The 15,210-nt window shown below is 32.8% G+C and overlaps 1 protein-coding gene across 1 annotated transcript in view; it reads right to left on the minus strand.

The window, feature by feature from the left end:
• GNA12 (G protein subunit alpha 12) overlaps positions 1 to 15,210 on the minus strand; it is a 156,820-nt gene that overhangs the window by 69,540 nt on the left and 72,070 nt on the right. Inside the window, exon 2 of the mRNA XM_074281196.1 lies at positions 6,541 to 6,756. Within this exon, the coding sequence (XP_074137297.1) occupies positions 6,541 to 6,756 (216 nt within the window). The remainder of the gene's footprint in view (positions 1 to 6,540; positions 6,757 to 15,210) is intronic.

The raw sequence follows: 15,210 nt of genomic DNA on the forward strand, positions 1-15,210 counted from the left end.
CATCATTATTGAGTTGACTGGCTTTCCTTAGATATGGTTTTATGGGAAAGGGGTTTTGGAAAGTGACTAATATGAAAGACAAATAATAAATAAGATATTTCTTAAAAGATTAATGCAAGTAAAAATTCAATTCAACAAAACTTTTAAGTACTCAACTACATACCAGGCAATGTAACTCAAGGTCAAAACGATGAAAAATTGTTTCTGCATTCAAGAAGTTTGGGGAATATGTAATTATTTGACAACTGGAGAGGCAAGGGTGTATTATCAAGGATTTCATTTAAGGAAAAGTACTTGAGTTGGCCTTCAGTAGCTAAATATATGAAACAGAAATGAATCCACCCATAAACCTTAACATGTGATGACCACTGTGCTAAATTCAGAGGATACAAAGGGCAAAGATATATAAAGTTTTATATTATAAATTCCTATTTATTAAACAGGAAGTTATAGAGTGTGAGTAAAGAGCACTAGCTCTAAAGTCAGAGGACCTGGATTCAAATTCTACCTCTGCCAATTACTACCTATGTAACTTTGGACAAGCCAGGAGCTTCCCTTGGCCTTAGCTTCTTCATCTATAAAATAAGAGACTTAAAAGATTTGATAGGTCCAAGGTTCCTTCTGTGTGGGATGGGTGCTAGACCCCCTTTCCCAAATTAATTAATCAGAGATATCTTTAGGTACAAAGAAAAAGCATTTATTTAGTCTCTGCAGGGAGAGGTCCGGCAAGCACACCTGGGATCCATCCCAACCCCCACCATGTGCGTGTGGAACATGGCCATCTCCTGGCTTCTCAGGTTTAAATAACAAAAGACCCAAGCCTTTTCATTGGATAAACTAAAAGGCAGCAACCATCCTTGACCAACTGTCACCAATGTTATCTACTTTCTATGCAAAACTGCAAAAACAATGCAAAGAGATATGACATATTTGGAATTTAACAAAATAGATCTTGATATCTTGCATGAAAAAATAGATGGAAATAAACAAACAAAACAAAAGAAGGGAAACAAAAAGATGGGAAAAGAAGCTGTATTAGATAGGGTATACACAGAAGAGGTCTATGCTATGTGCAACATATATGTGATTCTCAATAAATGATTCTCAAGATATATGAAAAAGAGGTTATCAAACACTTGGGAAATATTGAAGTTATTACAAAAAGATGAACATGAATACATTGATAACTACTTTTAGTTAATAGCTAATTTTTTCATTTATGCCTGTTTTCTGATATCTGCAAAATCTTGATGGTATAAGGAAAGAAGAATCAAGTTTTTGCAACAATAGTCACTGTAATTATACAATTAGTTGAAAGGTATAGAGGCTGCAAAATTCTATTGTGTTTATCATCTCTCCCATACAAATAATAAAATCACAGAAGTCTTTAATAAATGTAACAAAAACAACTTTTTTCACCAACTTTCTGATTATTAATATATTGGTCTGCTAAAGGGGTTTGCCACTGTCATAGAAATATCCTGGTACAAAGTTCAAATGGAAGAGGGATTTCCTAAAGATCATGAAGTTTTTCAAGTTTTACTATTTGCAAATCACACTGTGATAATTTCATCAAGCATCACAATACTACAAGATGTCCCTAAATTAGATATACAATCGTGTAAAATGAAAATAAAATACCCAGAGAATCTAACTAAATTTTACAAAAAAAGTAAATGGGAAGAAATGACAGTGACTAGGGAAAAAAATCTGTCTTCACTCAAGAACTTTATTACAATTCATATGAACATGATATTAATGAGGCTAAAGTTCAAGCTCTATACCACATTCCATCGCTACAAACTGCAATTCTTAGACATAAACCAAAGACCTTACAAGTGAATGCCACTGCATATATAAAACTAAGAGAGTCAGTTCCTTTTTCACTAATGATAATTTGTATTCAACCAATCACTTAAGTTATCTTCCTCAAACATTAATATCAATCATCCAAAAGTCCCCCAGTTATAGAAAAACACTTAAATTTTTCATCTGATATAATTAGCAGAATATATTCAATGCCAAAAGACAGTTTAAAAGAAACCAAATGGCCAACAAAGCAAACACCCAACGGTTTTAATTTTAGATCTGTCAGTTGAGGGTCTCTATCTATTTCAAATTTGCTGATTTTGAAAGGAAAACATATAAAACAAAAGAAATAATTTGCAAGTGAACACATAGATAGGACCAATATATAAATTTTTTTCCAGTATCAATATATCAATGGAGACAACCATAAACTTTTAAGATATATTAATCAATCTCATTTTATCAAAGGACTATTATTATGCCCTTAATTTTTTCATAAGTTTATCTTATTCCTTAGAAAATGGATTTTCTTAGGTTGTAAACAGTAAATAATACTGTATTAAATATGAAATACTATACACAATATTATAGATGTACAAATGTATAATATCACAATATATATCACTATACATGTATATATTCACATGTATAATATACAGATAAATGCTATGTATATGTGCTTACATATTACACACAATACAACATATGAAAAATACTTTGAAAACTGTAAAAAACATCAATACAAACATAAGGTTCCATATACCTACCTCAAGAAACACAGATGGTTCAGACTTCTCAATTGAATCTATTAAGAACTACATGTGAAAAAAGCCTTGACAACTGTATTGAATCAATCAATTTCATTTGATTGGCATTTTAAAGTAAGTCTCTAATCAATCTGGAAGGAGGTAAAAACCACTGGATTAAGCAGAATGATGCCACTAAAAAAAGCATTTAGGAATAGGCTGAAGAAATTTGTCTAAGCCATTTGGTTTTACATAAAACAGCAAACCAATTTGGAACCAGGGCGATTTCTTGTGATGATGGAAGTCAGAGGGGTTCTGAGGAGCCGCTGAGAACTCTTCTGAGTGAGGGGGTTCAGAGTAAGTAGAGCCCAGGGCTCCCTCTCCTTGATGAGTGGAGGCCTTATGGATTTGTGAATAGTGAAGTGCCACAGTTCTAGAAGTGGCCTTGAACATCCCTAAGAGAACAGTGTCTGCAAGGGGGGACTAGGACAAACTAATTAACAATGAAGAAAGGCTATGCTTCGGGATGCTACAAAAAGCCCAGCAGAAAAGGTATATCACATCCAAGGGGGGTGAGGTACAAGGACCCCAAAAGGAGAGAAAAGGATTGACAGCAAAGAGGAACAGCGAGTTACCTCTTTGCCACAAGGATTGGATAATATTGAGCCCACTTTCCCTAAGACTCTTCATGCTCTGGTGATAGTATGTATGTGCCAGACTTTTTTTGGGGGGATGTTTTATACCTAAAGTTTTCACTATATGGGACATCTTGGTAAATACCTCTCATAAAGACTAATTAAAAATGGTTAATTGATACTGACAGATAAACATGGTGGAAACCTGTAAACTCCTCGAACTCCTTCAACTTACCCAAACCATAAGGAAGATGTCACAGCCTTGATCTGGAGACTCAGCTTTCCTGTGCAAATGCTAGTGTGGGAGGTGAACACCATACATAATATGCACCATATGTGCTTTTATTATTACTCATTTTACTCTTTTTCCCCATGCAGATTTTCTAGTGTGACCCCAACTGTTTTTCTTCACACAGTTGAAACAGCGAGATCCACAGCACCTTGCTTGTGTTAATAAGCAAATAGAAAATAGGCACTGGACCTATGATTTCGATGATACAGGGAACTATAAGCTGATGAAATTCTCTCTTTCAATGCAACCAGCAGGGCCTACAATTAAGAGCCTTAGAGAGGTGCCTAGGGCATTGAGAGATTAAATGATTTGCTCAGGTTCACATAGCCATTGTATATTAGAAGAAAGATATGAACCCTGTTCTCTTTAGCCTAAAGGTCAATTCTCTAGCTATTACCTAACACTGCTTCTTTGTATTAAATGAACATTAAGATTAAAATTATACTTTTTTTTTTTCCCAGAGGCAACTAGGGTTACTTGCCCAGGGTCACACAGCTAATAAGTGTTATGTGTCTGAGATCAAATTTAAACTCAGGTCCTCTTGATTTCAGGGCTGGTGCTCTATCCATTACAATACTATACAATTTTCAGATAAAAAAATTAAAGCCATTTCTAATCATATGAAAAAATGCTCTAAATCGTTATTGATTTGAGAAATGCAAATTAAGACAATTTTAAGGTATCACTACACACCTCTCAGATTGGCTAAGGGTAACAAGAAAATATGATACATGTTGGAGGGGATGTGAGAAAACTGGGATACTACATTACTGGTAGAGTAATGAACTGATCCAATCATTCTGGAGAGCAATTTGGAACTATACCTAAAGGGCTATAAAATTGTGCATACCTTTGATCCAGTAGCTTTCTACTGAGTCTGTATCCCAAAGAGATCTTAAAGAAGGGAAAGGGTCCCACATGTGCAAAAATGATGGTGACAAAGAACTGGAAACTGAGTGGATGCCCATCAATTGGAGAATAACTGATTAAGTTATGGTATATGAATGTTATAGAATATTATTGTTCTATGAGAAATGAGAAGAGGCTGATTTCAGAAAACTTACATGTACTGATGCTGAGAGAAGTGAGGAGAACCAAGAGAACACTGTACACAACAAAAGCAAATGATCAATTCTGATTGACATGGCCCTTTTCAACAATAATGTAATTCAAATGGCAGAAACTAGGCATGGACCCACATTTAACACCACATACTAAGATAAGATCAAAATGGGTCCAAGATTTAGGCACAAAGAACGAAATCATAAATAAACTGGAGGACATGGGATGGTTTACCTCTCAGACTTGTGGAGGAGGAAGGAGTTTGTGTCCAAGGGAGAACTAGAAACCATTATTGATCACAAAATAGAAAATTTTGATTACACCAAATTAAAAAGTTTCTGCACAAACAAAACTAATGCAAACAAGATTAGAAGGGAAGTAACAAATTGGGAAAAAATTTTTACAGTTAAAGGTTCTGATAAAGGCCTCATCTCCAAAATATACAGAGAATTGACTCTAATTTATAAGAAATCAAGCCATTCTCCAATTGATAAATGGTCAAAGGATATGAACAGACAATTTTCAGATGATGAAATTGAAACTATTTCCACTCATATGAAAGAGTGTTCCAAATCACTATTGATCAGAGAAATGCAAATTAAGACAACTCTGAGATATCATTACACACCTGGCAGATAGGCTAAGATGACAGGAACAAATAACGATGAATGTTGGAGGGGCTGTGGGAAAACTGGGACACTGATGCATTGTTGGTGGAGTTGTGAAAGAATCCAACCATTCTGGAGAGCAATCTGGAATTATGCTCAAAAAGTTATCAAAATGTGCATACCCTTTGATTCAGCAGTGCTTATATCCTAAGGAAATTAAAAAAGGGAAAGGGACCTGTATATGCCAAAATGTTTGTGGCAGCTCTTTTCGTAGTGGCTAGAAACTAGAAAATGAATGGATGCCCATCAATTGGAGAATGGTTGGGTAAATTATGGTATATGAATGTTATGGAATATTATTGTTCTATAAGAAATGACCAACAGGAGGAATACAGAGAGGCTTGGAGAGATTTACATCAACTGATGCTGAGTTAAACGAGCAGAACTAGGAGATCATTATACACTTCAACAATGATACTGTATGAGGATGTATTCTGATGGAAGTGGATATCTTCAACATAGAGAAGAGCTAATCCAATTCCAATTGATCAATGATGGACAGAATCAGCTACATCCAGAAAAGAAACACTGGGAAATGAGTGTAAACTGTGAGCATTTTTTTTTGCTTGTTTGTTTTTTTGTTTTTCTTCCCAGGTTATTTTTACCTTCTGAATACAATTCTTCCTTTGCAAGAACAACAACAACAAAATTTGGTTCTGCACATATATATATTGTACCTAGGATATACTATAAGATATTTAATATGTATGGGAATGCCTGCCATCTAGGGGAGGGGGTGGAGGGAAGGAGGGGAAAAATTCGGAACAGAAGGGAGTACAAGGGATAATGTTGTAAAAAAAAAATTACCTATGCATATGTACTGTCAAAAAAAAGTTATAATTATAAAAATTAATTTAAAAAATAGAAAAAATAATGTAATTCAGGACAGTTCCAATGGTTCTGTGATGAAGAGAGCCATTCTGCACCCAGAGAGAGGACTGTGGGAAATGAGTATAGATCACAACATAGCATTTTCACCTTTTTTTTTTAAATTGTTGTTGTTTGTCTTTTTTTTTTCTTGTATTTCTTTTTTCATTTTTGCTGTGATTTTTTTTTGTGTGCAGCACATTGAATATGGAGATATGTTTAGAAGAATTGCACATATTTGACCTATATATCAGATTGATTGCTCTCCTGGAGGGCAGGGAGAAAAATTTGGAACACTAGGTTTCACAAAGATGAATGTGGAAAATTATCTTTGCATGTATTTGGGAAAATGAAATACTATTAAAAAAAGATTAAAGTCATAGAAAGTAATGCTGAAGTCTCAAAGAAAATAACAGTCTGTTTTGCAGCCCTTTTCTCCATAATAGAATGCATTTACTTACCAACTGAAATTCACTCCTGCGGCTATAGGCTTCCTTGATGCCAGAATCCCTCCAAAGGGCACTCAAAGCAGGTACATATAGTTGAAAAGTGGCAGGTTCAACAGGCATCCCAGCTTTATTTTCAAAGGCCATTAAGAACATCCCATGCTTCTCATTCTCTGAATATTGCCAAGGAATACCGAGCTTGTCTCGAGCATCAACTAGAACCCTTGAGCCCTATGAAACATAAGACATTATAATAACTAATATGAAAACAGTTAAAGAACTTGACTGTCAATTTTTTAAACTGTATCTTAGAAGCCATCATACTTAATTACAATAATTAATATTAACTTAGATTTCTGATGTCTCTGCTCCTTAAGAGCTCAATTTGTGACATGACTGTTACTAAAAAAAAAAAAAAAAAAAAAAAAGTATATATAAATGCATGTATCATCATATCTTAACTATTACTCATTTAAAAGATTTTTGAAAAGGAACCTGTTTTGAAGGAAGAAAGCCTAGGAAAAGCATTATTTTAAGGACAAAATTAATCTGGATTTCCAAATAATTTTTAAAAAATTTCTTATAAAATAGTCAAGTAAATAATTTGAAACTTGAAGGACTTTTTTTCAAATTAAAATTTTCAATTACCAAACATTTATTTTTTCTCTTCCATTCCTACCCCCTGTATAATCTGAAAGAAAACAAAAAAACCTTTATAACAAATATTCACAATAATAAAAAAATTTTTTCATACTGGCCATATCCAAACAATATGTTTCACTTTCTCTATTTAATTCCTCATCTCTGTCAAGGGATGGGCAGCATAGTTCATTATCAGTTCTCTGGAATCATGTTGGTCATTGTAATTAATCAGAGTTTTTAACTCTTTCCAGGGTTATTTGTTTTTAATGTAATTGTTAGCATATATATTGATATCCTGCTTCTGTTCAACTTGTTGGGCATTATTTTACATAAAATCTTTCCAGGTTTTTCTGAATTCATATCCAACTTATATTAAAATCTAGTAGGTTCCATTAAATTCATATAACATAATTGTTCAGCCATCTTCATAGTGATGGCTCTTTACTTATTTTCTAGTTCTTTGCTAATGCAAAAGAATTCACAACAAATATTTCTGTACATATGGGTCACTTTTCCTCTTTGTTTTATCTTTCTAGGTATAAGCCTAGTATTTCTGTTCAAAGGGCATGTACTATCTAGTAAATTTGGGAATATGTTTTCAAATTTTATTCCAGAATGGCTGGACAGATCCATAATTCCACCAACAGTCAACATGTCTGTTTGCCCAAGGATACTCCAACATTTGACATTTTTGTCTATCTGAAGGGTGTGAAGTGGATTAGATAATAATTAGAAATTTTTCTAATTATTAGCAATTTGAAGTATTTTCATTATATAGCTCTTGACAGCTTCTTTTGAGAACTATTTGTTCATTTCCCTTACCAGTTATCAATTGAGAATGGCTCTTATTATTATGAATTTTAATCCATTTTTTACACACCTTAGAAATGAGATTTTAAATATCTTCCAGTTAATTATTTTCTTTTTACTTTTAGTTAGGTTATGTTTGTATAAAATCTTTTCAATTCTACATAAACCAAATTTTTCACAGTTTTTCTCAAGTTAAATATCCTTTCTCTGACAGCTGGGATCTGTGTGTTTATCAAGTAGTTCTAGGTTTCTTTGCTTCTGCATATTATATACCTAATCTCAGCTACTAATCAGTTTATTTTTTTTTTTAAACAGAATTGTTTCTGCAATAGAGAACAGATGAGAATTCCTTCATTGCAAAGGTAAACTATAAATATAGAACATACATATAATGCATATACTGTCAAATACAATTATCACTCTCTTAAAATGATTTTTTCTCATTTTGAAACTTTTCTTGCAAGGCATTGTTTATGGGTATAGAAAAGATAAGTTATACATATTATAGAAATAATCTGATGTGAAAATAGAAAATAAAAATGACAGATAAATTTTTTTTTTAAATGTACATACACTGAATAGGAAAAATGTCAGTATATGGCACAATCAAGTGTGAATCAAGTGTGTGTGTGTGGGGGGGGGGGGAACAGGAGGAAGGAAAGGAAGGAATGAGAGAGGGGGAAAAGAGACAGAGAGAGAAAGAGAGAAAGGCAGAGAGAGTTCAAGCACCAAGATGGAAGAGAGAAGGCAGGAAGTTGCCTGAACCCCCCAATTTCCCTGGGAAACAACATTAAATAGGGATTTATTCTGCAATGAAACTATTTACCAAATTAAGATAATGTAGAAAGACATCAGAAAAGGTCTGTCTCAGGTGAAAGGGGAGTGTAACCCAGCACAGGTGCAGTGTGAACCAAGCCAGCGAGAGCTCTTAGCTGCAGCACGGATAAGCAACCAAGGTCCATTTGTCCTGGTTCAGCAGGCCAGTGGCACAGCAGACCAGCCATGAGGCTTCTAGGCTTAGTGCAGAAGGCAAAATATCAGTTTCTCAGCCCCAAAAGGAAAGACCAAGCCCTTGGCCCGCACAAGAAGCTTAGGGCAGTACTTAACTTTAAAAGTTATAAAATAGGCTAAAAAATGAGTAAGACACAGAAAAGAGCTCTAACCACAGCAAGGGACAACAGGGAAGTTCAAAACTCAAACTTAGAAGAGGACAACAATGGCAAAATGGTTACATGAAGCCTCAAAGAGGAATATGAATTGGTCTCAAGCTCAAAAAATTCTCTTTACATAGCTCAAAAAATAATTTTAAAATGTAGTAAAAATCAAGGAAAAAAAGAATCTACAGCTTGGAAAGGAAGGCACAAAAATTGAAGAAAAACAATTTCTTTAAAAGTAAAATTGGCAAAATAGAAAAAGAGGTAAAAAAGCTAACTAAAAAAAATAACTCCTTAAAAATTAGGATTGAGCAAGTAGAAGCTAATGACTGTACAAAAATTAAAAGAATCAAAAAATATAAGAAAATGTAAAATACTTTTACTGGAAAAAAGCAACCAAATAGAGCCAGGAATGGAAATTTAAAAATTATTGGAATGCCTAAGATATAATCAAAAAGAGAACTTGGACAATGTTTTAAGAAATTATCAAGGAAAAATGTCCTTTAGTCCTAGAACCAGAGGACAAAACAGTCATTAAAAGAATGTACCAAGAATGTACAAAGTCCAAGGTACATTGTGGCTAAATTTCAGAATTATCAGGCTAAAATAAAGCAAAGATACTGCAGGCAGTCAGAAGAAAAGAATTCAAGTAACAAAAAGTCACGGGATTACACAGGACTTAGACGCTTCTACATTAAAGAATCAAAGAACTTGGAATATGATATTCTGGAAGGCAAAAGAGTTTGGATTACAAGAATCAAGATCAAACAAGAATCTAATACCCAACAAAATTGAACATAATCTTTTAGGGGAAAAGACAGATACTCAATGAAATAGAAGACTTTCAGATTTTCTTGATAAAAATATCAGAGCTGAATGGAAAACTTGATCTTCAAATGTAAGACTCAAGAGAAGCATAAAAAGATAAACAAAAAAATGAAAAAAAACCCCCCACATATTATTCAATAAGATAAAGCTGTTTACATTCCTATATGGGAAGATGATCTTTCTAACTCTTAAGAACTGCATTTCTAGTAGGACATAAGAAAGAGTATACATAGACAGAGGGTGTGTGGATATAAGGTGTGTGGATAGAAGTTAACTTTAATAAGATGATATAAAAAAATAAGGGGTTAAAAAAAAGGATTATACTGGGAGAAGAGAAAAGGGGAAGCAGAATAGGGTAAATTACATGCAAAACTCCTATTACTGTAAAGGCAAAGAAGGGAGGGGCTGTGTATTATCTGAATCTTATTCTCATCAGATTTGCCTCAAAGAAGGAATAATAGGAATACCCACTTAGTTGGGTATAGACATTTATCTTACTCTACAGAGAAGTAGGAGGGGAAAAAGAAAAAGGGGGTACTGATAGAAGGATGAGCAGATTGAAGGAGGTGGTGGTCAGAAGCAAAAAAAAAATGGTAAAGAGGGACAGAGTTAAAGGAGAGAGAATAGTATAAACTGGAAAAAATAGAGGGAAAAACACAGTAATCATAACTGTGAATCTGAATGGGATGAACTCTCTCATAATATGGAAATAGATAGCAGAATGAATTAAAAACCAGAAGGCTATATAATAATATAATATGTGTTTAAAAATATAGATTTGAAGCAGAGACATACAGAATAAAAGTAAAAGGCTGAAGCAGAATATATTTGCTTCAGCTGAATTTTTAAAAGCGGGAGTAGAAATCTTGGTCTCAGACAAAGCAAAAGTAAAAATAGATTTAACTAAAAAAAAAAAAAAGGAAATTATATTTTTCTATTACAATTAAGTAATATCAATACTAAATATATATATGTATCAAATGATATAGCATCCAAATTTTTAGAGAAAAGTTAACAGGAAGAAAGAGACAAGAAAACTATATTAGTGGGTAACCACAACCTCCCTTTCTCAGAACTAGATAAATCTAACCACAATATAAACAAGAAAGAAGTTAAGAAGGTGAATAAAATTCAAGAAAAGTTGGATATGACAGACCTCTAAAGAAAACTTAATGGGAATAGAAAGGAATACATATTTTTCTTCGTAGTACATGGCACTTACACAAAAACTCACCACACATTATTGGATGAAAACTTTACAATCAAATGCAAAAATGCAAAAATATTATATGCATTCCTTTTGGATGATGATGCAATAAAAATTACATGTAATAAAGAGCCATGGAAAGTAAGACTTAAAACTAACTGGAAATGAATCTAATGCTAAAGGAAGGATTGTGTAAAATAACAAATCATGGAAACAATCAATTATTTCATTTTTCTTTGTGAATGTGATCATCACTTTCTTATTTTCATTTATTTATTTATTTTTGAACAATCAATTACTTCATCAATATGACAATAATAAGACAAAACTTATGGGAAGCAGCCAAAGAAGTTTTTAAGGACAATTTTATATCTCTAAATTTTTATATAAATAAAAGAGAAAGAGGAAATCAATGCATTTTGTATGCAAGTAAAAAAGCTAGAAAAATTATAAATTGGAAGTTCCCAATTAAATACCAAATTAGAAATTCTGAAAAATTAATAAAATTGGAAGAAAACTATTGAAATACTAAATAAATGTAAGAGTTGACCTAATTGGAAAAAAAATCCATAAAATAGATAAAGCCTTGGTGAACAAATTTTCTTTAAAAAGCAAATTAGGAGAGGAATAAATAGTTTGATTTTTCTTTCACAATATGACTAATATGGAAACATTTAACATGACTGCACATATATAATCTTACTTGCTGCCAGAGAGTGTGGGAGGGTGGGAAGGAAGAGGTGAGGTAAAGGAAGTGGGGAGTGGGGAATGGAGAAAAATTTGGAACTCAAAATCTTACAGAAATGAATATTGAAAATTATCATGTAATTAGATGTATTGAAAATTATATATAATTAGAAAACAATACAATTAAGTATAAAAGGAAAAGAAAAATAAAGTAATCAATGGGAATACTGTCACTTTCACCAAGCAAAAGATGTTAGTCCTTTTACCTACATCAGAATGGATGTCTATTCTGCTTTTAATCTAATTTTTTCTGCCTAATTTCACATTATTTCTCTTCAGACACTCCATGTTCACATTCTTTTTCCCATCTCTATGAACGGGCACTTTGGATCCTTACTTTCCTTCTAAGTATTTTCATACTAATTTCAGCAATACTCCAGCTTTGAGACAAAAGGAATGGTTGCAAATTAGAGATGCTTAATTCACTGAATTGAATTAAAATTAGGCTTCTTTATCTAATGTCACATACTCCATGTAAACATGTCAACTAAATGATTTAAAAAAACTGTATGTCAGAGAGGCTTGAAGAGTCTTACATGAACTGATACTGAGTGAAATGAGTAGAACCAGGAGATCATTTTACACTTCAACAACCATATTGTATGAGGATGTATTCTGATGGAAGTGGATATCTTTGACAAAGAGAAGATCTAACTCAGTTCCAATTGATCAATGATGGATAGAAGCAGCTACACCCAGAGAAGGAACACTGGGAATTGAGTGTAAACTATTTACATTCTTGTTTTTCTTCCCAGGTTATTTTTACCTTCTGAATCCAATTCTCCCTGTTGTAACAAGAGAACTGTTCGATTCTGCACACACATGTTGTATCTAGGATATACTATAACTAATTTAACATGTATGGGACTGCCTGCCATTTAGGGGAGGAGGTGGAGGGAGGGAAGGGAAAAGTCGGAACAGAAGTGAGTGCAAGGGATAATGTTGTAAAAAATTACCAGGCATATATGTTCTGTCAATAAAAAGTTATAATAAAAAAAATTAAAAACCTGCATGTTTTAACTGGGCACTTACTATGTCCAAAAGGTTGTGTGTTAGATTCACTGAGGAATCCAATATGGTGCCTGACCTCAAAGAATTCAACAATCTAGTTGGTATATTTTTATTTATACTGTTAGGTAAGTGCTACTTTACCTAACTCTACTAGCATAGAGTTTGAAGTGGTGAACAAAGATAGCATTGCATATTAAAATGAATGAATGAATGAATAAATAAAAATAAAAACAATTGACTTAGAATCAAAAGCCCTTGATTTGCTCAGCTCTGTCACCTCCCAAGATCACATCTATCAGAACCTCAGGGGTCACCTAGTCTAACCCCCTCAAGGCAAGTCATTTTTTTGGTTTCCTCATCTAATAAACTAAGGCTTTTGAACTATGTGATAGCTAAGATAATTTACAATTCTAAATCTTTATTATTCTGAAATAAAACTTCAGTTGGGTCCTTAAAAAATGGATAGGCTTCCAGTATAGGCATAAGCAACAGCCAAATGTTCAGAAATTAAGAGTCTGTAATTTAAATAGATTCCTACTCTACTGCTTTCCCTCATTACTCTATTTCTCCCTTTACCTCATCCCTAAAGGGAGAGAATACCGAAGAAAATATGACAGGTGAAGAATGAGGTTTTTACAATAAAGTTTTTTATTTATTTATTTTTTTTAAATCAAGTACTTCAACCTCTAATACAGTGAAGAATGTCTGTCACCCAAGGCTTATCTTTTTATAAAGGATTTGTATAACATAAAAAGTTCTTTATATGGAATATAACTTCATTTACAAATTAAAATTGTACCTTTAAGAGCTTAATGTTTTTCATTACCAAGGAAGAGAAGAAGACCAGAAACCTGAACATTCATTTACCAAAATTGTAGTTTTTACCACTGCATAAACTAAACTTTCCCTAAAGATTAGGGTGAACCTAGGCCTGATTTGAAACCAGCTAGTTGGGTCTGGCAAAAAAAGTCTGTGTCCTCACTGAATTAATTCCACCAAAGCAGTCTGGAATCAATCCAAATTAACTTCCTTCCCAAATAGATAGAGGAGACTTCTAATTTCTCTTTCAAAAATCAAGTTAAAAAGGGGTAGCTGTTGCCAAACTTTGTCTTAAACGAATTAATTAATATGGACAAAAGAGTATTTTTTTAACTAAGAAAGAAAACAATCCTAACATCTCCTCTAAACCCTCAGAATTATTTCAGTAAGCCATTCCTCTCTTGTTAATTCTGTCCTCTAGTTAAGACTTAAGATTCAGGGAAGGTATCTACTTTGGGACATACACTTGAAATCTGAGTAGCTTTGTTCCAGGATACCGACTGTAAAGCTCTTCAGAAGAGAGATGTTTGTTAGCACTATTGTATTTATGATTCAGTTACTTAATAGTGCACATTTGCTATATTAATGTTAATCTATTAGCTATTATTACTCTCCTATTACACAGAAGTGATAAAAGGAAGTCTTAAAAGGTTTTACTTAAAGGTATAATTAAGGAAACTAGGAAACACAGACCTGAGAAATAGTTAGATTAAACTCCTTAAAAACTGCACATTTGCATCAAACCAAAAATGAAAAAAGGCCCAAAGGAAGAACAATTTACTTCACTCTTAAATAATCCCATAATGTAGTCTTTTTATTTTAGCATTATAGAGCATTTCTTGCAGTTATTTCAAATGTAAACAGCTAAACAGTCTCAAGAGTCCAAATGTAAAAGTTTACAATTTAAACCTCTAGTCAAAGAATATATAGTTTATGTGTTTGGGATTTTTTCATTTTATCAGATGATCAGTGACCCAAAGGAATAAATTTAATTTTTTCATTTCAAAATACATTTTTCTTTATTAGTCCTTAATGTTGTAAATCCATCCTTTATTGTTAAAATTTAACCAAAAAATTAAATGAAAATAAAATGGAACTAGCATCCTACAGACTAAAAAGAGCCACATTAGTAACAAATTTAAGCTTTCACTAAATTAGAAAGAAACATGTGTATTTGGAATGCTTTATTCGTTAAAATGGACTAGGGCTGATTTACTTTGACCAATATTTAGTTCAAGAGATGTCAACAAAAATGTAAACAGGATACAATTCTTTAAATTAATGGGGGGAAAATAAGCAAAGAAAGCTCTCATTTTTTCTCCAAAAAAACCTAAAGTGAGTTAAAAAATTAAACTTTTTAGAGGTAGGGATCAAAATTCTTAGTACCTTTTAAGTAAAAAATTAGATAATTTCTCTCTTGCTTAGTTTTTAAAATGCATGATTCAAAGAGAAAAGGGCAGCTTAACA

Source organism: Sminthopsis crassicaudata, chromosome 1 (genome assembly GCF_048593235.1).
Source record: "Sminthopsis crassicaudata isolate SCR6 chromosome 1, ASM4859323v1, whole genome shotgun sequence".
Classification (NCBI taxonomy): Eukaryota; Metazoa; Chordata; class Mammalia; order Dasyuromorphia; family Dasyuridae; genus Sminthopsis; species Sminthopsis crassicaudata.